Source organism: Erinaceus europaeus, chromosome 14 (genome assembly GCF_950295315.1).
Source record: "Erinaceus europaeus chromosome 14, mEriEur2.1, whole genome shotgun sequence".
NCBI lineage: Eukaryota > Metazoa > Chordata > Mammalia > Eulipotyphla > Erinaceidae > Erinaceus > Erinaceus europaeus.
The window spans coordinates 81229609-81254185 of NC_080175.1; the positions used below are offsets into that span (position 1 = coordinate 81229609).

The 24577-nt window shown below is 38.3% G+C and overlaps 1 protein-coding gene across 3 annotated transcripts in view; it reads right to left on the minus strand.

Moving 5' to 3' along the window:
- EPHA6 (EPH receptor A6) overlaps nucleotides 1-24577 on the minus strand; it is an 818416-nt gene that overhangs the window by 280647 nt on the left and 513192 nt on the right. For all 3 annotated transcript variants that reach the window (XM_060172097.1, XM_060172096.1, XM_060172098.1), the window contains one exon: nucleotides 2533-2718. In XM_060172097.1, the coding sequence (XP_060028080.1) occupies nucleotides 2533-2718 (186 nt within the window). The remainder of the gene's footprint in view (nucleotides 1-2532; nucleotides 2719-24577) is intronic.

Below are 24577 nucleotides of genomic sequence, written 5' to 3' on the forward strand. Positions count from 1 at the left end.
TTTCACACAATTATCACCACCAGAGTTTCACATCCCATTCCCCTCCACTGGAAAAATAAGACTTCCCTATTCTTTACTCCACTGGGGAACAAAGTATGGACCAAAGATCTCTCTGGGGTGCAGAAGGTGGGAAATCTGGCTTCTGTAATTGCTTCTCTGCTGGACAGGGGCATTGTTTTCTTTTATATTGATATTATAAATGTGACTGAGTGTGTGATACAGCCCAATCATTCCAAATATTAGATTTTGAAATAGTTTTTTCATTAACATAAATAGTTCTTTTAAAATGTATTATATTTTTTCAGGGTATTATTACATTATTATTTAATTTGAATAAAATATAATTTAATTCAATACCTTACTTAGTGCAATAGAGTAAGAATAAAATAGCACAATCCCATAGGTTTTAGAGTTAACAGACCTCATTCAGAACACTAGCCATGCCACTTACTATGGGTTAGAAATCCTTATGTGGGTTAATTAACATGTCTGCACTTTAGTGAATAGTGATAGAAAAGTTGCTGTGAGTATATAACTATTGGGTGTGTATGTATAAAGTGACTGGCACAAAGTATCAATAAACCTACCATTTGCCACCTCCACATGCTTCACCTCAGACAGTGTCCAGAGACTTCACATGTGGAATGACAACCGTTCAGCTTCATTACTCGGGTGAGACCTTTCCTTTTATAGTACACTCTAATTTCATCTCAGGTGGTTCACTTTCTAACAAAGTCCCAAAACCTAGATATACAACAGTTTCTGTGAGAGAGAGCTTATGTGCACACGTATCCATAAACTACTGTAAAATATATACCTGAAAGCAGAAGTACACTAGAGTTTGCAGTGAGTACCTCCCTAACACTTCCTCTCCACTATTCCAAGCTTTGGGTCCATGACTGCTCAACAAATTGTTTGGCTTTGTATGTTAACTCTCTTTTCAATCACCAGGTTCCAGATGCCATCAGGATGCTGGCCAGGCTTCCCTGGATTGAAGGCCCCACCAATATGTCCTGGAGCTCAGCTTCCCCAGAGACACACCCTACTAGGGAAAGAGAGAGGCAGACTGGGAGTATGTACCGACCAGTCAACGTCCATGTTCAGCGGGGAAGCAATTACAGAAGCCAGACCTTCTACCTTCTGCAACCCTCAATGACCCTGCTCCCAGAGGGATAGAGAGTGGGAAAGCTACCAGGGGAGGGGGTGGGATATGGAGATTGGGTGGTGGGAATTGTGTGGAGTTGTACCCCTCCTACCCTATGGTTTTGTTAATTAATCCTTTCTTAAATGAAAAAAAATTTAAAAAAACCCTACCATTTGGTATGGCTTACTATGAGTCACATATATAAATGCTTTATATATTTGCAAGTTTAATTCTAACAACATTCTGATGGAATCATATTACTAGTGAACCCAATTTTCATCTGCCTAATTAAAAAAATAGCAAATCTAAATAATTTATCCAAAGTTGCTCATCTTAAGTGACAGGTTAGAATTCTAACTAGCACCTATCTGTTCAGTTCTCTCAAGCTATGTTGTATACTTTTCCTCAAAGCTTAGTGACTTACAATAACATTTTACTTTCTTCCATAATATCATGGGTGACCGACTAAATTGGGTGATTCTTTTGCTCTACAAAATGTCAATTTCAGCAGTACCCATTGGTAGGTGGTGTCTGCAGGAGGGAGGGTCTGTAATGCTTGAGATGGTTCATTTCCAGGATTAGTTCAGTACTGTCTGCTGGGAAGAAGGTGGAACTGTTGACTCGGGCCTCACTAGTCTGGGCTACAGTGTGGCTTTACCATATGAATTGGTTCTGCTCAATGTTGTAGGATAGCAGAAGTGCTGAAAGAGAATAAGCTTTAATGTATATGTAAAATGCCTAGGACTAGCCACATGGCCAATTCCAGAATTAATGTAAAGAGATCAACACAAAAGCATGACTATTGGAAAACCCCACTGAGACTTTTGCCTACTGCAAAAGTTGTCATATAAAGCAAAATTTGTCTTCTCTGAAGTATGACTGCCTTTAGATGTTCTGATGGCCAAAGCCTTATAAGAAGGATATGGAAATTTCAGACAGAGTCAATTATATGTTTTTAGTAAGATTTTTTTAACTTTCTGAGTCCAACATCATGCAAATTTTCAAATTCATTTGAGGATTTTTCACTTATATTCGGACAAAAGTGACCAGACTATTAAATGGGGAAAGGAGAGTTTCTTCAACAAATGGTGTTGGAAAACTTGGGTTAAAATATGAAGAAGAATGAAACTGATCCACTATATTTCACCAAAGACAAAAGTAAATTCCAAATGAAATTGTTTTTCTGATAGTATAATTACACAACTTTAAAAGAAACAAATATATATGTACAACTACATAATTGTGATTATTTACTTCAAGTTAAATTAACAAACGATTTATAGGATATATATATATATATATATATATGGAGAGAGAGAGAGAGAGGGAAAGAGAGTGTGTGTGTGTGTGTGTGTGTGTGTGTATAATGGAGAAAATATATTACTTACTTTTTGTGACAACACCTTCTAGGCGAATGATATTTGGGTGGTCAAACTGACCCATGATGCTAGCTTCTCTTAGGAAATCTCTTCTTTGCCGATCCATGTGGCCACCTTTTAAAGTTTTGATGGCAACTGGAATCTCTCTTTTTCCTGGTGTTTTCAAACGACCACTACAAACTTCTCCAAATTCACCTTAAGAGATGAGCAAAAGTAATTACTTGTTTAAACAGAATACATGCATTCCAAAAGAATGGAACTGTTGTACAGTAACATTTTTTTTTAACAATATGAGTGTGTTATTTTCAATTGAAGCATTTTTCTTAAAAACTAATTTTGCCATGGCAATATTCTTTAGCAGCATCATTTATAATGAATAAAGAGATGCATTTTCATATGTTTGCTATAGGAACTACCCTTGATAGATAAGCTTGACCTATTGAGAAATTATGACTAGCCAAATGGGTGATGCTAATGTAGTTCTATAGAAAAACAATAACTGTATGACATTTCCTGTTCCTATTATCAGTGAAAATATATGGGCCAGATGCCTACTCTATTCAGGAAGCTCATCAGGCTTGTACCACTGATTTGATCCAGGAGGCCATATGTCTGGGCTTTACTGACATTAGAAATCAATGCTGAGGTCAACTGGTATAATTGATACATGAACTTACTGGAAAAAACACACTGAACTCCATTATAATAAGTGAATATACAGGCTAAATTATAAATCACACGACTGGAAAACAAATATAATGAGGTGACCCATGGTTCATTAATGACTCCATTGGGAAGAATAACCCCCACATATTTGCCATGAATTCACTACATATATATCTAGCGGTAGATTACTATGAGTTTCAAAGAAGTACAGATTAGTCTCTGTTCTCAAAATATTGTAGTCTTGTAGAAGAGTTTAGATAAGTCTAGACTAAATACTTAAAAAAACTGAGAATCCATTTCTGCAAATAACTGTACTGGTGTGCAGTGAGAGCTGGAGGGCTTCCTAAGGGCTTTTTCTAGGCAGAGCTTTCATGATGGGCAGGGTTTGGGTGCTCGTTACAAACAGTGATGCCACAGAAGCGGTATATAGTGAGTGAGAAAAGTGCAGATACTATTGAGTCAAAGGTCAGAAAAAGTAATAAGAAGGGTGAGAAGACAAAGGATTGAGCTGAACAGAGGAGTTATTATGAGAAAGAGGTTTCAACACTTTTCAGTGTAATACAGTAAATTCAATAAAGCTTGAGACTGTAGATACTTTTTCTAAGGTTACTTAATTGTATCTATTTGAGAGTACAATATTTGATCCTGATTTATTTATATGTATATATATATATATATATATATATTACAAAATAAAGGTTTCTTTAATGTTATGTAATATCACTCCCTTATGAGTCATATTGAGAAAACAGAAGTGCTTATACACGTGGGAGTGCTCACGAAAAGTACCCTGCTACCTGAGTTTTTACATTACCTTTACATCAAGCTTTGGAAGGGTGAAAGGAACAAAAGTCTCTGGTCGCTTTATCAGCTAGCAGGTCTAGTCCATAGTTAACTGCACTGTAAGTTTTAGAGTAGAGGATCAAATTAAATTTTCCAATAGCATAAATTTAAATTATTTATATTTTCTTTGGAATACAACATGACAACCAATTAAATATATTACTGTTTGATTTAAATTTTATTTATTTATTTATTTATTTATTTATTTATACCAAAGCACTGTTCAGCTCTGGTTTATGGTGGAATGGGATTTAACCTGAGATGTTGCAGCCTCTGGCAATGGTTTACATATCTATTATGTTACCTCCCCCATCCAATGCTTGGGTTTTTAAAGGTAGAAACAAGCTATATATATATACATTCAAGATGAAAATTAAGACTTTGGGGGCCAGGTAGTAGCACACTGGGTTAAGTGCACATAGTGTGAAGCACAAGGGCCCACTTAAGAATCCTGGTTCCACTGAAAACACCTAGAATTGCCAAAACCATCTTAAGGAAAAGAAACAGAAATGGAGGCATCACACTCTCAGACCTTAAACTATATTATAAAGCCATCATCATCAAAACAGCATGGTACTGGAACAAAAATAGGCACACAGACCAGTGGAACAGAATTGAAAGCCCAGAAGTAAATCCCAACACCTATGGGCATCTAATCTTTGATAAGGGGGCCCAAAGGATTAAACGGAAAAAGGAGGCTCTCTTCAATAAATGGTGCTGGGAAAACTGGGTTGAAACATGCAGAAGAATGAAATTGAACCACTTTATCTCACCAGAAACAAAAATCAACTCCAAATGGATCAAAGACCTAGATGTCAGACCAGAAACAATCAAATACTTAGAGGAAAACATTGGTAAAACACTTTCCCACCTACACCTCAAGGACATCTTTGATGAATCAAACCCAATTGCAAGGAAGACTAAAGCAGAAACAAACCAATGGGACTACATCAAATTGAAAAGCTTCTGCACATCCAAAGAAACTATTAAACAAACAGAGAGACCCCTCACAGAATGGGAGAAGATCTTCACATACCAGACATCAGACAAAAAACTAATCACCAAAATATATAAAGAGCTCAGCAAATTTAGCCGCAAAAAAGCAAATGACCCCATCCAAAAATGGGCAGAGGAAATGAACAAAACATTCACCACAGAGGAGATCCAAAAGGCTAACAAACATATGAAAAACTGCTCTAGGTCACTGATTGTCAGAGAAATGCAAATTAAGACAACACTAAGATACCACCTCACTCCTGTAAGAATGGCATGCATCAAAAAGGACAGCAGCAACAAATGCTGGAGAGGATGTGGGGACAGAGGAACCCTTTTACATTGCTGGTGGGAATGTAAATTGGTACAGCCTCTGTGGAGAGCAGTCTGGAAAACTCTCAGAAGGCTAGACACAGACCTTCCATATGATCCAGTAATTCCTCTCCTGGGGTTATACCCCAAGGACTCCATAACACCCAACCAAAAAGAGGTGTGTACTCCTATGTTCACAGCAGCACAATTCATAATAGCTAAAACCTGGAAGCAACCCAGGTGCCCAACAACAGATGAGTGGCTGAGAAAACTGTGGTATATATACACAATGGAATACTATGCAGCTATCAAGAACAATGAACCCACCTTCTCTGACCCATCTTGGACAGAGCTAGAAGGAATTATGTTAAGTGAGCTAAGTCAGAAAGATAAAGATGAGTATGGGATGATCCCACTCATCAACAGAAGCTGACTAAGAAGATCTGAAAGGGAAACTAAAATCAGGACCTGATCAAATTGTAAGTAGGGCACCAAAGTAAAAACCCAGTGGTGAGGGGTAGACATGCAGCTTCCTGGGCCAGTGGGGGGTGGGAGTGGGCGGGAGGGATGGGTCACAGTCCTTTCGTAGTGGGAATGGTGTTTATGTACACTCCTAGCAAAATGTAGACATATAAATCAGTAGTTAATTAATATGAGAGGGGGAAATCAATTGTATGTCTCAAAGTTTCTCAAAAGACAAACTGAATCTTTTTAATATATAGGCTATGTATTTGATATGCGGTCTCTCTCAAAAGCCTAGACCAAGTAGATTAGAAGCATCCAATAGCACAGCTATATACAAGATACTGGGTACTGTACAGCAAACCATAACAAAGGGACTTTTCAAAGTTAACCCAATTAACAAATAATGTGATGATAATATTAACTATCGATTGTCTTTTTGAACCCTAAGACAGCAGGAACCTCACATCTCCACTATAGAGCCCCTATTTCCCCCAGTCCTGGAACCCTTGGATAGGGCCCACTTTCCCGTATGTATCTCCCAATCCAAACCAAATAATATTGCATCCGCCGATCACAACCTAACCAACGCAACGATTGCCACCTCAACATGCTTCACCTCAGACTGTATCCAGAGACTTCACGTGTGGAATGACAACCCTTCAACTTCATTACTCGGGTGAGACCTTTCCTTTTATAGTACACTCTAATTTCATCTCAGGTAGTTCACTTTCTAACAAAGTCCCAAAACCTAGATATACACCAGTTTCTGTGAGAGAGAGCTTATGTGCACACGTATCCATAAACTACTGCAAAATATATACCTGAAAGCAGAAGTACACTAGAGTTTGCAGTGAGTACCTCCCTAACACTTCCTCTCCACTATTCCAAGCTTGGGATCCATGATTGCTCAACAAATTGTTTGGCTTCATATGTTAACTCTCTTTTCAATCACCAGGTTCCAGATGCCACCAGGATGCTGGCCAGGCTTCCCTGGATTGAAGACCCCACCAATGTGTCCTGGAGCTCAGCTTCCCCAGAGACACACCTTACTAGGGAAAGAGAGAGGCAGACTGGGAGTATGGACCGACCAGTCAACGCCCATGTTCAGCGGGGAAGCAATTACAGAAGCCAGACCTTCTACCTTCTGCAACCCTCAAAGACCCTGGGTCCATGCTCCCAGAGGGCTAGAGAATGGGAAAGATATCATGGGAGGGGGTGGGTTATGGGGATTGGGTGGTGGGAATTGTGTGGAGTTGTACCCCTCCTACCTTATGTTTTTGTTCACTAATCCTTTCTTAAATAAAAAATTAAAAAAAAAAAAAGAATCCTGGTTCCAGCCCCCAGCTCCTCACCTGCAGAGGCTCTGGTCACTTTTCAAAAGGTGAAACATGCCTGCAGGTGTCTATCTTTCTCTCCCCCTCTTTTCCTTCCCCTTCTCTCTCCATTTCTCTCTGTCCTATCCAACAACAGCAGCAGCAGGAACAACAACAACAATGGAAAAACAATGGCCACCAAGAGCGGTGGGTTTGTCGTGCAGGTACTGAGCCCCAGCAATAAGCCCAGAGACAAAATAAAAAACCATACAGACAAACAAACAAAAACATGTGAACATGTTAGTCAGAAATAAAAGGCTGTCTAACAGGAGAGTTCATTCTATGTATGTTCAATAAAAACAAGACAAGAACACCGGCTAGAATGTGATCCCAGAATTAAGTGAATAGGGTTACATGTCTTTACATATCGTGCACAAATCTGACATCAAAACAAACATACCTTTCTTTTTACTAAATGATTCTCTCAACTTTTTGGTTACAGACTAAATACTGTTCACAGAAAGAATAATTTCCACTTTTTATAATAATATTCTTGGATTTTTTCAAGTATTTTATACTGTATATAAGTATAAATCAATAAGAAATTTTAGTAATTTCTTACTGTGACTCTAAAGATTAAGATAAAAGATACGTATATGTGTTTAATGTCTCATTTAACTAGCCTTATAAAAAAACCTGAAATTCATTCTCAGGTATGTGTTGTAATAAATATCCAAAACAAAACAAGTATCTATTTTTTTCTTTTTCACTTAGTTTGCCTTAATCATTTTGTCTATATGCAAATTCAATGATATCTTAAAATACTGGTCTGGTATAAGTCTATATACAAGTGATATTTCTGTTCATATTTTATAGAAGTTTAAATGAATTTCTGAAAATAATGAAATAGAGAGCTATGTTGGTATTTTGTCAAGATTGACATAGTGACAATTCTCTTTGTCTTTTTGCTGTCTGAAATTCATGTATCTTATTAACACTACGCAGGTGTTTTCTTCATGTCAAGCTTTGCATGATCAAACTGTTATCACACTTATTTCACTGAGACTAAATGTGGTTGCCTCAATTAAAGACCCGAGAGTTCTGGTGTATTATTTAAGCCAAGCACAAAAACTCCAGACACAGAATGTATTAAAACTGTTATCACAGCAGACATATCAGGAAGAGGAAAAACTATTTAAAAGCAAATACATACTTCAAATATTGCCAAAAACTGATCCATTATATGACCATCCTTGTAGTACAAGTAAAGGCCCTGCATATTACTACAAATAATTATCCCTTACTAGGGTTAGTGAAAATGTATATATGATGATTATTCCATCATTAGCTCATATTGACTATAGGAATACAATGTTAAATATATTTTCCCTTTATAATAGACTGTCATCATGAATATTTCAGAACTAATACTTATATAGTGCTTATCATGAACCAGGTCTAAAAACTGAATATATATTTTCACCATTGACAATATTAGAGGTATTAGTTAGTATTCTCATTTTCCATATGAGGGAACTGAGGCACCCAGGGTAGGTGATTTTGTCTATAGTGATAGAACCCATGCAATTTGACTTGGGAGTTAATGTTATAATCACTGTTGTCTACCATTAGGAATGTTTACCATTGTCAGTACCTTATAGTGTTCACATGTTGAATTCCCAATTAGTAATAATGTTATATTCAAATCAACTAATCTATAGTGTTCAAACATGTAAGCTGGGTATACACAATTAGATGGAATGATAAAATCATATACTAGGAAATTCTCACTGTAAAATTGAAATTGAGACCCAACTCAATGTGTTATATATTGGATGGTCTGGAAAAAGTCACTATACCCTACGCAGTTTCAAGAAAAGAAAGAAAATCATATGTACATTGATCTTCTGCCACTCGCAGTATACTCACTGGATAATAATCCTATCTGTCTCTCTGAATGGTGGAAAAACCTTTTTCAACAAGCAACTTTGTTGTATAATATGTGGGGTCATATTAAAATACTGATTAGTATTGAAATCCTATACAGTCAAACTAAAACAGTGAGAGGACAGTGGAAAAAGTGAGGACTGTCAGATCACAATTCCCTGGTGACTTTCTGAAATCTGACTTTTCCTGGTCTGAGATATTGGTACTCCCTTAACTCCAGACCCCTGAGAATCAGTGAAACAAAGAATCGTGCTCCTGATGCTTTATTATATATATATATATATATATATATATATATATATAATTTATTTATAACTGGATGGAGACAGAGAGAAATTGAGAGGGGAGTAGGAGGCAGAAAGGGAGAGAGATAGAAAGACGCCTGCAGCTCCGCTTCACCACACATGAAGTTTTCCCCCTGCAGGTGGGGACCAGGAGCTTGAACCCAGGTCTTTGCGCACTATAACATGTGAGCTTAAGTAGGTGCACCACTGCTTGGCCCTTCCTGATGCTTTTTTTAAAAAAACTACATCTTTCAATACTATGTTGAAGAGTAATGGTGACAGTGGACATCCCTTTCTAGACCCTGATCTGAGGGGGAATGCTTTCATCTTCTGTCCATTGAGTATGATGTTGGCTGTAGGTTTGCTATATATAGACTCCACTATCTTGAGGAATTTCCCATCTATTCCCATTTTTGTAGAGTTTTGAGCATGAATGGGTGTTGGATTTTGTCAAAGGCTTTCTCTGCATCTATTGAGATAATCATGTGGTTTTTGGCTTTGCTTTTATTGATGTGGTGAATGACATTGATTGACTTATGGATGTTGAACCAGCCTTGCATTCCTGGGATGAATCCCACTTGGTCATGATGAACAATCTTTTTGATGTGCTGCTGTATCTGGTTGGCCAAGATCTTGTTTAATATTTTGGCATCTATGTTCATCAGAGATATTGGTCTGTAGTTTTCCTTTTTTGTTCTGTCCCTATCAGCTTTTGGTATCAGGGTGATGTTGGCTTCATAGAAGGTGGAAGGGAGTATTCCTGTTTCTTCATTCTTATGGAAAAGCTTAAGAAGTATGGGTATATGTAACTAAACTGAATTATTGCTTATCTTATTTATTTTTGCCCTGTAAAGACTTTACACATGTAAAATTTAACTTCTTTCAGGCAAATTGCATTTTCACTCAAAAACAGAGAAGGAAAAAAAACAGAGAGAGGAAGAGGTACCACAATACTGGAGTTTTCTTTGGTGGAGAATATTCTCCCATGTGGAGAATGGACTGGAACCTAGACCACAAGTACTGCAAGCCATTTGAACTAAACTTGTGAGCTATGTCTTCAGTTTTCAGTTATTTTAAAATGTTGTTAGGCTATAATTAAAAATAATGATTATGCAAAGAGACTCTCATGCCTGAGACTCCAAAGTTCCAGGTTCAATCACCTATAACACCATAAGCCAGAGCTGACCAGTGCTCTGGTAAAAATAAATAAATAAATAAACAAATAATTCGTGTATTCCACTAAGTCATCTAAGCCCATTTTTTAAAAAATATTTATTTTATTTATTTATTCCCTTTTGTTGCCCTTGTTGTTTTATTGTTGTAGTTATTATTGTTGTTGTCGTTGTTGGATAGGACAGAGAGAAATGGAGAGAGGAGGGGAAGACAGAGAAGAGGAGAGAAAGATAGACACCTACAGACCTGCTTCACCGCCTGTGAAGCGACTCCCTTGCAGGTGGGGAGCCGGGGTTCGAACCGGGATCCTTATGCCGGTCCTTGTGCTTTGTGCCACCTGCACTTAACCCGCTGCGCTACAGCCCGACTCCCCTAAGCCCGTTTTATGAGCCATGTATGAACATTCTGTCTATATCAAGTTCTCCACTATCACATAGCAAAATTTTTTACTCTTCAAACTAAATTCATGGTGGGGGGCAGGTGGTGATGCACCTGGTTAAACACACATGACTCAATGTGCAAGGACCCAAGCCCCCACCTGCAGGGGAAAGCTTTGCGAGTGGTGAAGCAGTGCTGCAGGTGTCTCTCTCTATCTCTATCACCCCCTTCTCTCTTGATTTCTGTCTGTGTCTATCTAATAAATACATAAAGATAATAAAAATGAAGAAATAAATTCATTGGGACTTGTGTAACCATTTTTAGGGGGACAGAGGAATGTAGTTCCTATTCTGTTTTTAACCTCTAATATTGCATGCTATAGCAGACAAAGACTGCAAGAGAACAAGCTGTTGTATCTATATCACCTATATAATTATTAGTGTTTTTTAAAAAAATATTGCAGGGTAATGTTTTCACCATGAATAACTACCCTCTCTAGGCTAAATTCCAAAATCTGTAATTGCAGCTCAGGTTTACATCTTAAACTACAGATTTATATAGTCACTGGGAAGGGTCTTATAGCCATCTTATAGTTATCTTCTATATAACTGGGATAATGTAAAAATATCATACACTGGGTGTATTAAATAACAGAAATTCATTTTTTTATGGCTCTGAAGTCAAGGAAGTCCAAGTTAAAGGTGACAACTGATCAGCCTGTTCTTAGTGAGAGCTCTATACCTAGCTTGCAAATAGTTACTTTCTCACTGTATCTTCATATGGCCTTTTCTGGGGGAGGCCACAGGGGAGGCCATGGGGAAGGGAGGGGGAGAGGGAGAGGGAGAGAGGGAGGGGGAAAGGGAGGGGAGAGGGTGGGGAGGGGGAGGGGGGAGAGGGAGAGGGAAGGGGAGAGGGAGAGGGAGGGGGAGAGGGAGAGGGATAGGGAGAGGGAGAGAGGTGTACTGGGGGGGGGCACCCTTTTCTCTCATAATTGTCATCCATCCAGTTGGCTGAGAATTCTACTCTTAATGATCTCCACCATTCAAGCCTAGTCCACATGGTCATTTTGGAGTCTAGGGCTTCAAGCGGAAATCTGATAGGTGGAGGTAGTGGCCCTGCATTATTTCCTCTCTTCATCCATCCATCCATTCATATAGTGACTGCATCTGGTTGGATACTGATTTTCCAAAGACACACACGTTCTAATTCACAGATTTGTGACAATGTTACCTTATACAGAAAAAGGGATTTTACAGCTGTTTGAAGTTAATGGTATTGAGTGATGTAATTATTTGGGATGACTGAAGTGGGCCCCATAATATCACAAGGGCCCTTATTAAAAGGAAGCAGGAGGTATAGTCAGAGAAGGAGAAGGGATCATGAAAGCAGAGAGGGAGGGAGTGAGGAAAGGTGTGCTTGAAGATGCTGGGTTGCTAGGTTCAAAGATGGAGGAGAAAACAGCTTAAATAACCTAAGAAAGAGATGAAGCAAATTCATTTTTTATGTGCCCAGAATCAGTCTATATTGTCAGCATCCTGATTTTAAATCAGTGAAATTGAGTTTGAATTTCTGATTTATGAAAGTGTAAAATAAATAAACTGTATTTTTAATACAATAATTTATTTTTTAAAAAGTGTAGAAATATGACCAGTAATTTCTCTCCCAAGGACTCCATAACACCCAACTGAAAAGATATGTGTACACTGATGTTCACAGCTGCACAATTCGTAATAGCTAAAACCTGGAAGCAAACCAGGTGGCCAACAACTTGCTAGGATAGCTGTGGTATATTTACACAATGAAATCCTACACAGCTACTAAGAGCAATGAACCCACCTTCTCTGACCCACCTTAGAAGGAGCTAGAAAGAAATATGTTAAGTGAGATAAGTCAGAAAGACCAAGACAAGTATGGGATGATCCCATTCATAAACAGAAGTTGAGAAAGAAGAACAGAAAGGGAAACTCTAAGCAGAATCTCACAGAGTTTAGAGTAGGGCACCAAAGTAAGAATCTCTGGTTGTAGGGTGGTGATAGTGGGAATGGTGTTAATTACATGCCTATTAACTTATAGTCTCACAAATTATTATTTAATTAATACGACAAAATGGGAAAATGGATCGAATGTCTCAAACTTTTTGATGCATATACTATAGCTCTGAGTCTGTTTCTTCAATCTAAGCACTTAAGAATTCAAATTAGTAATTAGATTGAATTTTAACAATGTGCTCAAATTGTTAATACATTCCTAATAATGACTTGTTCTTTGAAATATCAAATCTCCTATAAGCTTAGACCAGGGAGAACAGAAGCAACTAGTGACATTACTTTATAAAATAGAGCAATTTGTAAATAGCATAAAAGGACACAAATTAAAAAAAAAAAGACACAAATTATGGTGAGGTCTTGTATGAAACAGCAAATCCTAACAATGGGATTTTCAAAGTTAACCCAATTGCCAAATAAGTTGGTCAGAGCAATAACTATCTATTGCTTTCTTAAACCCTAAGACAGCAGGAACCCTGCCCTTTCTCTATAAAGCCCATATTTCTCCCAGTCCTGAAACCTCTAGGGTGAGGCTCACTTTCCTGCATGCTCCTCTCAATTCTACCAACTGATACTGCACCTGCTGACCCCAACCTAATCAAGGCAACCAGTCCCACCTCGGCATGTTTCTCTTCGGACTGCATCCAGAGATGTCAGGTTTGGAATGTGAACCCACCAGCTTCATAACTCTGGTGAGACCTTTCCTAGCTCATAGGACTCCTTAAATTCATTTCAGGTGGTACACTTCTTAACAAAACCTCAAACCTAGATATAGACCAGGGCCCATGAGATAGGGCATATGTACATACATATCCATAAATTAGGGGAAACATTTATATACTTTCCCTGTATTAGGGAGCTACTCTCTTCCTTGATGCAGCTTTCTAGTCCTTTTTCCAACTATGACACCATCTCCCCAGAAAATAACGTGGGCCCACCTGAATATTAGATGTCAGTCTCAGGCAAAAACTAGTAAAGTCATGGACCCCTTGGAATATACTTAAAATAGACCTACTAGTTTTTTCCAAAACGGAGACCCCAAATATTCATCTGCAATATCCTTGCCTTTAGGTTCTTGATTAGTCAACGGTTTGTTCTGCTTTGTATCTTAACTCTTTTTCAGCGACCAGGTTCCAGATGCTGCCATGATGCCAATGGGACTTTCCTGGGCAGATGACCTCATCATGTGTCCTGGAGCCCACCTCCCCAGAGCCCTAACCCACTAGGGAAAGAGAGAGACAAGCTGGGAGTATGGATCGACCAGCCAATGCCCATGCTCAGCAGGGAAGCAATTATAGAAGCCAAACCTTTCATGTTCTGCACCTCATAATGATCTTGGGTCCATACTACCAGAGGGGTAAAGAATAGGAAAGCTATCAAGGGAGGGGATGGGATATGGAGTTTTGGTGGTGGGATTGTGTGGACTTGAACCCTTATCCTATGGTCTTGTCAATATTTCCATTTTATAAATAAAAATTTTAAAAAATCACAGGAAGTTGAAAGAATGACTATAGGGATAGGGCTGTGATGTACCTGGGTGAGTACACACACTACTAGGTACACAGCCAGGGTGTAAGTCCCTGGCCCCAACTGCAGGGGTGGGGGAGCTTTACAAGTACCTCCTCTTTTTTTTTTTTTACTCCAGGGTTAATGTTGGTTCTCTGTTCCTGCACTATGAATCCACTGCTCCTGGAGGCCATTTTATTTATTAATTTTTTTCTTTTGGATAGGACAGAGAGAAATTTAGAGGGGAGGGGGATATAGAGAGGGAAAGTGACAGAGGCAACTGAAGACCTGCTTCACGGCTTGTGAAGGGACTCCTCTACAGATGGGCAGCTGAGGGCTCCAGCTGGGACTGAGTGCTTCCTATTATGTGCACTTAACCCAGTGCACTACCGCCTGGCTCCTGGTATCTCCTCTTATTACCTGTCCATTTATCTTCTTCTGTATCCAGTGAACTAAAAAGTAAATAACATATTTTGAAAAGAAAAAAAGATTTTATTTATTTATTAATAGGAAAGATAGGAGAAGGAAGATAGAGAACTAGACATCACTCTGGTACATGTACTGCCAGAGACTGAACCCAGGAACTCCTGCTTGAATCCAGTGCATTATTTACTGCACCATCTCTGGGACCACAAGCCACTAATTCCTGATAACACAGAAATGGATCTTCACACAGGGCCAGACACAGACTGAGTTCTCAAATACTGGTTTCCATTTTAGGTTGGACAATATCCTTTTAAAAGAACTTATTTTTAGTACTCTCTTATGCACTCTTTTATATTGTTCTACTTGCAGCACTTTTATCATGAGATGTAAGGTTTTGCTCATTAAAAATTTTATTCATAAATTGGAAATATTAACAAGACCATAGGATAAGAGGGGTACAATTCCACACAGTTCCCACCACCAGAACTCCCTATCCCATCTCCTCCATTGAAAGCCTTACTATTCTTTATTCCTCAGGGAGAATGAGAAAAGGGTCATTATGGGTTTTAACTTACATTGAAAATGGATTCTAGAAGAATTTAAAGACAGGTGCTGTCTTTGTTGATCGCACAGCAGCCTATGACATGGTCTGGCACCGTGGTCTCCTAGTCAAGATCTCAAGATGCCTGCCTCCATGGGTGGCCAACACTACATAGTTTCTTCTCCAAAACAGAAGATTCCGGGTGCATCTGGGTGACAAGTCTAGCAGATGGAGACTTGTCTCAAGTGGCCTCCCCCAGGGCTCTGTTCTGGCTCCTACGCTATTTAGTATTTACATCAATGACCTCCCAGAAACATCTTCAAGGAAGTTCATCTACGCCGATGACATCTGCTGTGCAACTCAGGCATCAAAGTTCGACATCCTTGAGGAAACACTCACGAAAGACATGTCTCTGATATCTGATTACTGTAAAAAATGACGACTAATCCCTAGCACTGCAAAAATGGTATCATCTGTTTTCCATCTACACCATGCCTCGGCCTCGCGTGAGCTTAATGTGCAGCTTGGCGATACGAGAATCCGGCATGAAGCCCAGCCAGTCTATCTTGGCGTTACTCTCGATCGCACTCTGTTATTTCACGAACATCTCATAAAAACTGCAGCAAAGGTGGGCGCGAGAAATCACATCATTGCAAGACTGGCCAGCTCCTCATGGGGCGCGAGCACTTCCACACTACGATCATCATCTCTGGCATTATGCTATTCCACTGCAGAATACTGTGCCCCAGTATGCTTCCGTAGCCCCCATGTCCACTTGGTCGATTCCAAATTATATTCCTCCATGAGGATAATTTCTGGAACCATCCGTTCCACCCCGGTTCCATGGCTGCCAGTTCTTAGCAACATCGCCCCGCCAGATATTCGTCGGGATGCGGCATCATCTAAGTTCATTTCCCACGTCTACGCTTGACCGGACCTGCCAATATACGCGGATATCTTCACCCACCCTGTCCAACGCTTGACGTCTCGTCATCCAATCTGGTCCCCTATGCCTACACTGAACTTCTCTGTTCCAGTCTCTTGGAAACAGGGTTGGCAGTCAGCTGAGGTAAAGAACAAACACCTCATCACAGACCCCTGCAAGCGTCAACCCGGCTTTGACCTAGCACGTTATGATTGGGCCCTCGTCAATCGCTATCGAACAGGCCATGGCCGGTGCGCCGCTATGTTCCATCGCTGGGGAGCCAGAGATGACCCGAACTGCCCCTGCGGCTCCAGACAGACTATGACCCACATAGTCAACGACTGCCACCTCTCCAGATTCAAAGGAGGTCTCGAAACTTTACATCAGGCTCAACCTGACGCTGTTGACTGGCTACGGAAGAAGGGCAAATGCTAGAAGAAGAAGAATGGGGTGCAGAAGGTGGAAGATCTGGCTCCTGGAATTTTTTCCCCGCTGAACATGGGTGTTGGCAGGTCGACCCGTTGCCCATTTTTATCTACGACTATATTGTGAAAATTTGGGCACAGCAGGTTTTTCTTTTCTTTTATCTCTAGAATCTATATAGTGATACCCACGGTAACTAAAGTTGCCTGAATGCATGGTTGGATAAGCATCTTCATAACAGACACCTTCAACAGTATTTAATTATTTATTTGAAGGTATGTTCTAAACATTTTCCAGTGTTATTTGAGAGGTTATATGAGAGAATGTAATCCACCATGCATGTGTGAATTTCTGCACTAGTACAAATAAGACATTGTGAAATCCAGTCAAGCAACACAAATTATCAATATTCTCAGTGAAGGGCTTCTGTCGATGCTATGAAATTTAGTGGGGAGGGGGATATAGAGAGGGAAAGTGACAGAGGCAACTGAATTATCCAAAAATATATTATTGCTTCTATTTAAAATTTTAGTAAGTATCTTGAATTACTATTAAAATTTATACTATACAAGCCTTTAACAACAGAGATTTTGCATAATTTTAATATACTAAAAGTTTATAAATAAACTATGATATTAGCTCATTCTATCTTAAAGAAAATATGCATAGATAATCACTAACACCTCTGTAAATTAAGCCATAATTCAGCAATGCAGATACTTTAATGATATTTTATTCATTCTCAAGGGATAAAAATGGCAGATGTTCTAATAAAATAATAAGCATTAAAAAGTTTGATTTTATGCTAAAGCACTATTTTCCCTAGTGGAAACTTCATGCTATTAGGTAAGATTTGATCTTCCATTTCTGTCTCTCAGAAGACTTATTGAAGAGTTCAGCACTGGTGAAACAGCCCACTTGCACAATGCGCTGTTTTACCATGTGATTAATCCGGGTTCAAACCCAACCCCCATGCACTGGATGAATCTTTGGTGATGTGGTCCTTCTCATTTCACTTTGCCTGTCTCTAAAAAAAAAAAAAAGAAATCTTCTTTATTTTATAAATGTAAAAATATGGTTAGTTCCCAAGTCCCAAGTTGTAATATATACCACTATTACATGTACTTTTAGGAAGGAATTACTGCTGCCAATTAAACTATGAGTGTTAACAGTTATGGGAAGCAACCTAGATGACATTAAAAGAAAACAACTGTATAGAAAAAGAAAGAAAGAAGAGACCATCTATAAGTCAGATTAATGTAATACAGTATTATTTTGTGTACATCCTTCTAATCTATTTCCTAAGTATAAACTGTATTTTCTTTTCATAAAATTGCTACCACACATATTATATTTTCTTCTGTATGAATGTAAACACTTATTTTTCCACTAATACATAAAGTTTCATGTGACTGCTTATAACATACAGCTTATTTTACAAACTACATTTTGAAACCAGTTCCAATACTTTTTAAAAGACTTTTTTAAAAATTTTATTTATTTATTCCCTTTGTTGCCCTTGTTGGTTTTTATTGTTGTAGTTATTATTGTTGTTGTCATTGTTGGATAGGACAGAGAAATGGAGAGAGGAGGGGAAGACAGAGAGGAGGAGAGAAAGATAAACAGCTGCAGATCTGCTTCACCGCCTGTGAAGCGACTCCCCTGCAGCACAGTCGCTTAAACCGGGATTCTTATGCCGGTCCTTGTGCTTTGCGCCACCTGCGCTTAACCCGCTGTGCTACAGCCCGACTCCCCAAAAGACTTATTTTTTTATGTTTTGGTTGTTACTTGAGCTTCATTGCTCTGGGATGACTCTTTGGGTTGGGGAGAAATATCACAGCATCTCATGTGGTGGATGGTGGGCTTGAAACAAGGCTGCTCACATGGTAAAGCAAGCACACTATCCAGATGGCTACTTTGGTCCTATTTGTTTATTTTCATGATAGAGGGGTGGAAAGAAAGAGAGAGAGAGAGAAGGAAAGAGAGAGAGAAAACAGAACAAGAGCACAGTTCAGTTCTATCATATGGTAATGCTGGGGATTGAACTTGGGATTTCTAGGGCCTCAGACATGAAAGCCCACTGTGTTACTACTGTGATATCTCCTAATCTCAATACTTTCTAAGTATTTTTTTCAGTTTTTACTATCAAATAGCATGAGACATTATTATAAATATTAAAGAGTAACATCTTTGCAATTTATATTTGTTCTTCTTATAATTATCCTCTTATTGAACAATAAGCATCTGAAGTATTTTTATTGAAACAAATGCAAAAGAAAAAAAAGAAAATGTTCAATAATATATAAGTCTAACCTAAAAAATGGTTTAACTATACTTCATCAGTTCCAAAATAAAAGTTAATAAACCTTTTTATAAGTTCAAATTTTGATTAGGGAATAGTAATTTAATATTATTTGTTATTAATAATTAATATTATTAAAATACTGTGTATATTTATCTGTTTTGATGATTTATGTGTTTGAAAAAACTTGACAATATGTCCTCAAAGTCTGGATCTAAGTTTTTGTGGGGAAAAAACTGATAGATATTGAAATAATTTATGTAACAGATACAGATTGTAAGACTTATTTGTCTTGAGTTTTTCTACTATAAAATTTCCCAGATACTTGTCTCTTTTAATCCACTTTAACATCTATAATCATAAAGATGTTTATAACTTTCCTATGGGCTTTTGTTTAATTAATGCATTAATGAGGAAGAGAGAAGTAAGGCATCACTCTAGCATGAGATACAGGGAGTTGAATTCAGGATCCCAAAAGTCAGCAAGGAGTGAAATAGTTAAACTGAGGGCAGAATATATTGAAATAGAAATTAGAAAGATGCTCAAAAGATTAATGAAATCAAGAGCTAATTCATTAAAAAGGATAAATAAAACAGATAAATCACCGACTAGACTCCTCAAGGGAAAAAGAGATATTATTATGATAAAATCAATCAGGAGGGAGAGAACTGAAATTACAACTGATGGCAAGGAGATGCAAAGGATCATACTAGAATACTAAAGACATCACTATGCTAATAGATTTGACAATATGGACACATTCTTATAATCTTACCACCTGCTGAGCGTAACAATAGAGAAAATATCAATGCATAGCTACAACATGTCAACCTGTAGTGCGAAATTGAAGCCGTAATCAAAAGTCTTTTCAAGAATAAAAGCCCAGGTCCAGATGACTTTACTAATGAATTCTGTAAGAGTTTCAAAGAGTCGCTAACACAGATTCCCCTCAAACGCTTCCAGAAAATCAAAGAGAAGGAATCACTCCCAAATGCATTTCATGAGATTAATGTCACTCTAATCCACTGAGCAAGAAAGATGTCTACTATTAAAAATAATAGACCTATATCCCTGATGAAATTGATGCAAAGATCCTTAACAAAAATGGCAAATCAAACCCAACAATATATTAAGAGAATAATTCATCAAGAGCAAGTGGGATTCTCTTGGAAAGTAGGGATGGATGATTCAACATTTGCAAATCAATGTAGCCCACGACATCAACAAAAAGAAAGGTAAGCATCACAGGGTCGTATCAATTAATACTAAAAAGGCATTTGACAAGCTCTAACATCCATTTATGATAAAGACCCTTCAGAAATTTAGAATTGAAAAAGAAATTTCTTCCATGTCATAAAGACAATATATAATAAACTCAAAGCTAGTATCATACTCAGTGTATAAAAGTAAAGGGCTGACTATAAAATTAGGGGCTAGGCAAAAATGTCTGCTATCACTAGTATTATTATTCAACACAGACTTGGGGGTCCTGACCAGTGCAATAATGTGAGAAAGACATGTCAAAGGAATACATGTTGGAATGGAAGAAATAAAAATATCACTACTTGCTGTTAACATGATAATATACCTAGAAAGACCAAAAGACTCCCCACCACAAAACTATTGGAAATAATAAATTCAGCATAGAAGCAGGATTAAAAAAATCAATACACATAAACCTGTGGCATTTTGATACACAAATGATGTCAGAAGAAGGATTCAGCCCTATTTACAATTGAACCCCCCCCAAAACAAACTACCTTGGAGTGAATCTCACAAAGGAAGTGAAAAGATTTCTGTAATGAAGACTACAGTACATTGGGTTTTTTTAAAGATTTTATTTATTTATACATGAAGAATGACAGGCTGATAGAAAAAGAGAAAGAAAAGATATCACTCTGGTACATGTGCTGCCAAGGATTGAATTCTGGACCTCACACTCGAGAGTCCAACATTTTATCCACTGCGCCACCTCCTGGACTACACAAGACTGCAGTACATTATTGAAATAAATAATGACACACAAGAATGGAAGACCGTTCCTTGTCCCTGAATTGGAAGAATACATATCATTAAAATGGCCATCCTACAAAAGAAATCTACAGGTTCAATGCAATCGCTACCAAAATCCATTGACATTCTTCAAGGTAATTGAACAACTTATCCAAAAACTTGTGTGAAACTACAAAAAAAACCAAAAAACAAAAAACAACCACAAGTAGCCAACACATTCCTGAGAAAAAAGGGGGGCATAAAGGAGGTGTCATGTTCCCTAACTTCAGTTTATAGTACAAAGGAATAGTAATTAAAAGTGGGCAGAACTATAATAGAAATGGACACTTAAATCAATGGAACAGAAACAGAGTCTAGAAAGAAACCCACACATTTACAGCCACCTAATACATGGCAAAGTGGGCAAAACCATCCAATGGGAAATGGTCTCTCAACCAATGCTATGGATAAACAGGGCAGCCACAGTAGAAAAATGAAAGTAGGCCACCATGTAACACCACAAACCAAAATTAGCTCAAAATGGACCAAAGACCTAGACATTAGACTTGAAATTATAAAATACATAGAAGAAAAATATCAGTGAAACACTGCAGAATCTTAACGTCAAAGTATTTGAAGACTCAACTCTATGGGCATGGCAAATGAAAACTAGGTTAAATAAAAAAGACTACATAAAACCAAAAAGTTTATATATATTAAGAAAATACAAAGATAAATACAAGGATAAACAGGTAACACAATAATCAGGAGAATAAATTTGCATATTACACATTTGACAAGCAATTGATATCAAACATATTAAAAAGTCATGCAGCTGAACGAAAGAAAAAATGAATAAAAATGAGGAATGCATACATCAAAAAGGACAGCAGCAACAAATGTTGGAGAGGATGTGGGGACAGAGGAACCCTTTTACATTGCTGGTGGGAATGTAAATTGGTACAGCCTCCGTGGAGAGCAGTCTGGAAAACTCTCAGAAGGCTAGACACGGACCTTCCATATGACCCAGTAATTCCTCTCCTGGGGTTATACCCCAAGGACTCCATAACACCCAACCAAAAAGAGGTGTGTACTCCTATGTTCATAGCAGCACAATTCATAATAGCTAAAACCTGGAAGCAACCCAGGTGCCCAACAACAGATGAGTGGCTGAGAAAACTGTGGTATATATACACAATGGAATACTATGCAGCTATCAAGAACAATGAACCCACCTTCTCTGACCCATCTTGGACAGAGCTAGAAGGAATTATGTTAAGTGAGCTAAGTCAGAAAGATAAAGATGAGTATGGGATGATCCCACTCATCAACAGAAGCTGACTAAGAAGATCTGAAAGGGAAACTAAAAGCAGGACCTGATCAAATTGTAAGTAGGGCACCAAAGTAAAAACCCAGTGGTGAGGGGTAGACATGTAGCTTCCTGGGCCAGTGGGGGGTGGGAGTGGGCGGGAGGGATGGGTCACAGTCCTTTGGTGGTGGGAATGGTGTTTATGTACACTCCTAGCAAAATGTAGACATATAAATCAGTAGTTAATTAATATGAGAGGGGGAAATCAATTGTATGTCTCAAAGTTTCTCAAAACACAAACTGAATCTTTTTAATATATAGGCTATGTATTTGATATGCGGACTCTCTCAAAAGCCTAGACCAAGTAGATTAGAAGCATCCAATAGCACAGCTATATACAAGATACTGGATACTGTACAGCAAACCATAACAAAGGGACTTTTCAAAGTTAACCCAATTAACAAATAATGTGATGATAATATTAACTATCGATTGTCTTTTTGAACCCTAAGACAGCAGGAACCTCACATCTCCACTATAGAGCCCCTATTTCCCCCAGTCCTGGAACCGTTGGATAGGGCCCACTTTCCCATATGCATCTCCCAATCCAAACCAAATAATATTGCATCCGTCGATCACAACCTAACCAACACAACGATTGCCACCTCAACATGCTTCACCTCTGACTGTATCCAGAGACTTCACGTGTGGAATGACAACCCTTCAGCTTCATTACTCGGGTGAGACCTTTCCTTTTATAGTACACTCTAATTTCATTTCAGGTAGTTCACTTTCTAACAAAGTCCCATAACCTAGATATACACCAGTTTCTGTGAGAGAGAGCTTATGTGCACATGTATCCATAAACTACTGCAAAATATATACCTGAAAGCAGAAGTACACTAGAGTTTGCAGTGAGTACCTCCCTAACACTTCCTCTCCACTATTCCAAGCTTGGGATCCATGATTGCTCAACAAATTGTTTGGCTTCATATGTTAACTCTCTTTTCAATCACCAGGTTCCAGATGCCACCAGGATGCTGGCCAGGCTTCCCTGGATTGAAGACCCCACCAATGTGTCCTGGAGCTCAGCTTCCCCAGAGACACACCTTACTAGGGAAAGAGAGAGGCAGACTGGGAGTATGGACCGACCAGTCAACGCCCATGTTCAGCGGGGAAGCAATTACAGAAGCCAGACCTTCTACCTTCTGCAACCCTCAAAGACCCTGGGTCCATGCTCCCAGAGGGCTAGAGAATGGGAAAGATATCATGGGAGGGGGTGGGTTATGGGGATTGGGTGGTGGGAATTGTGTGGAGTTGTACCCCTCCTACCTTATGTTTTTGTTCATTAATCCTTTCTTAAATAATTTTAAAAAAATTGAGGAATGTTCTGAATAGACAATTTTTCTTTTTTTAGTAGATAATTTTCTAAAGGAGATACATATGGCCCACAGGCATATAAAAATGTTCCACTTCATTTATCCTTAGATAAAATAATATTGAAACTACACTGACATTCCACCTCATACCTTTAATAATGTGCTGCACCAACAAAAACGAAAATAACAGGTGTTGGTGGAGGTTTTATAGAATAAGAGAAAATGTTATACTATTAGTGGGAATGCAACTTGGGGCAATCCCTTTGGAAAACTATGGAGAATTCTCAAACAAATAACATTAGGTTCCAGCATTCCCACTCCTAGACATTTATTGAAAGGACACAAAAACACTGAATACTAAAGGACTCCTATGTTCACAGTTGTATTATCCACAATAATTAAAAGAGTGGAAGCAGTCTAAATGCCCATTGACAGGTGAACTGATAAAGTATGGGTTATAAATTCTATGCAATAGTACTCTGCAATAAAAAAGATGATATTGTGTCCTTTGGGGCAAAATGCATGGAATTGGAGGTGATTATGCTTAGCTAAATAAGAAAAGAGGTAAAAGATAACTAGCCAATGATTTCATTCATGTAGAATCTAGAAAACTAAAACATATAAACTTACAAACAAACAAACAAACAAAAACCCCAAATAAACAAACTGGCTCCAAGCCTTGTGAGTTCTGTCGCATTTGTTATTAGGAGGGTGGAGGTACAGCACTCTGGTGGTGGGTGCAGTGTGGGACTATATCCTATAATCTTATAATTTTGTGAATGGTTATTAATCACAAATAAATGGTTTGGTAATATATATATATATATATATA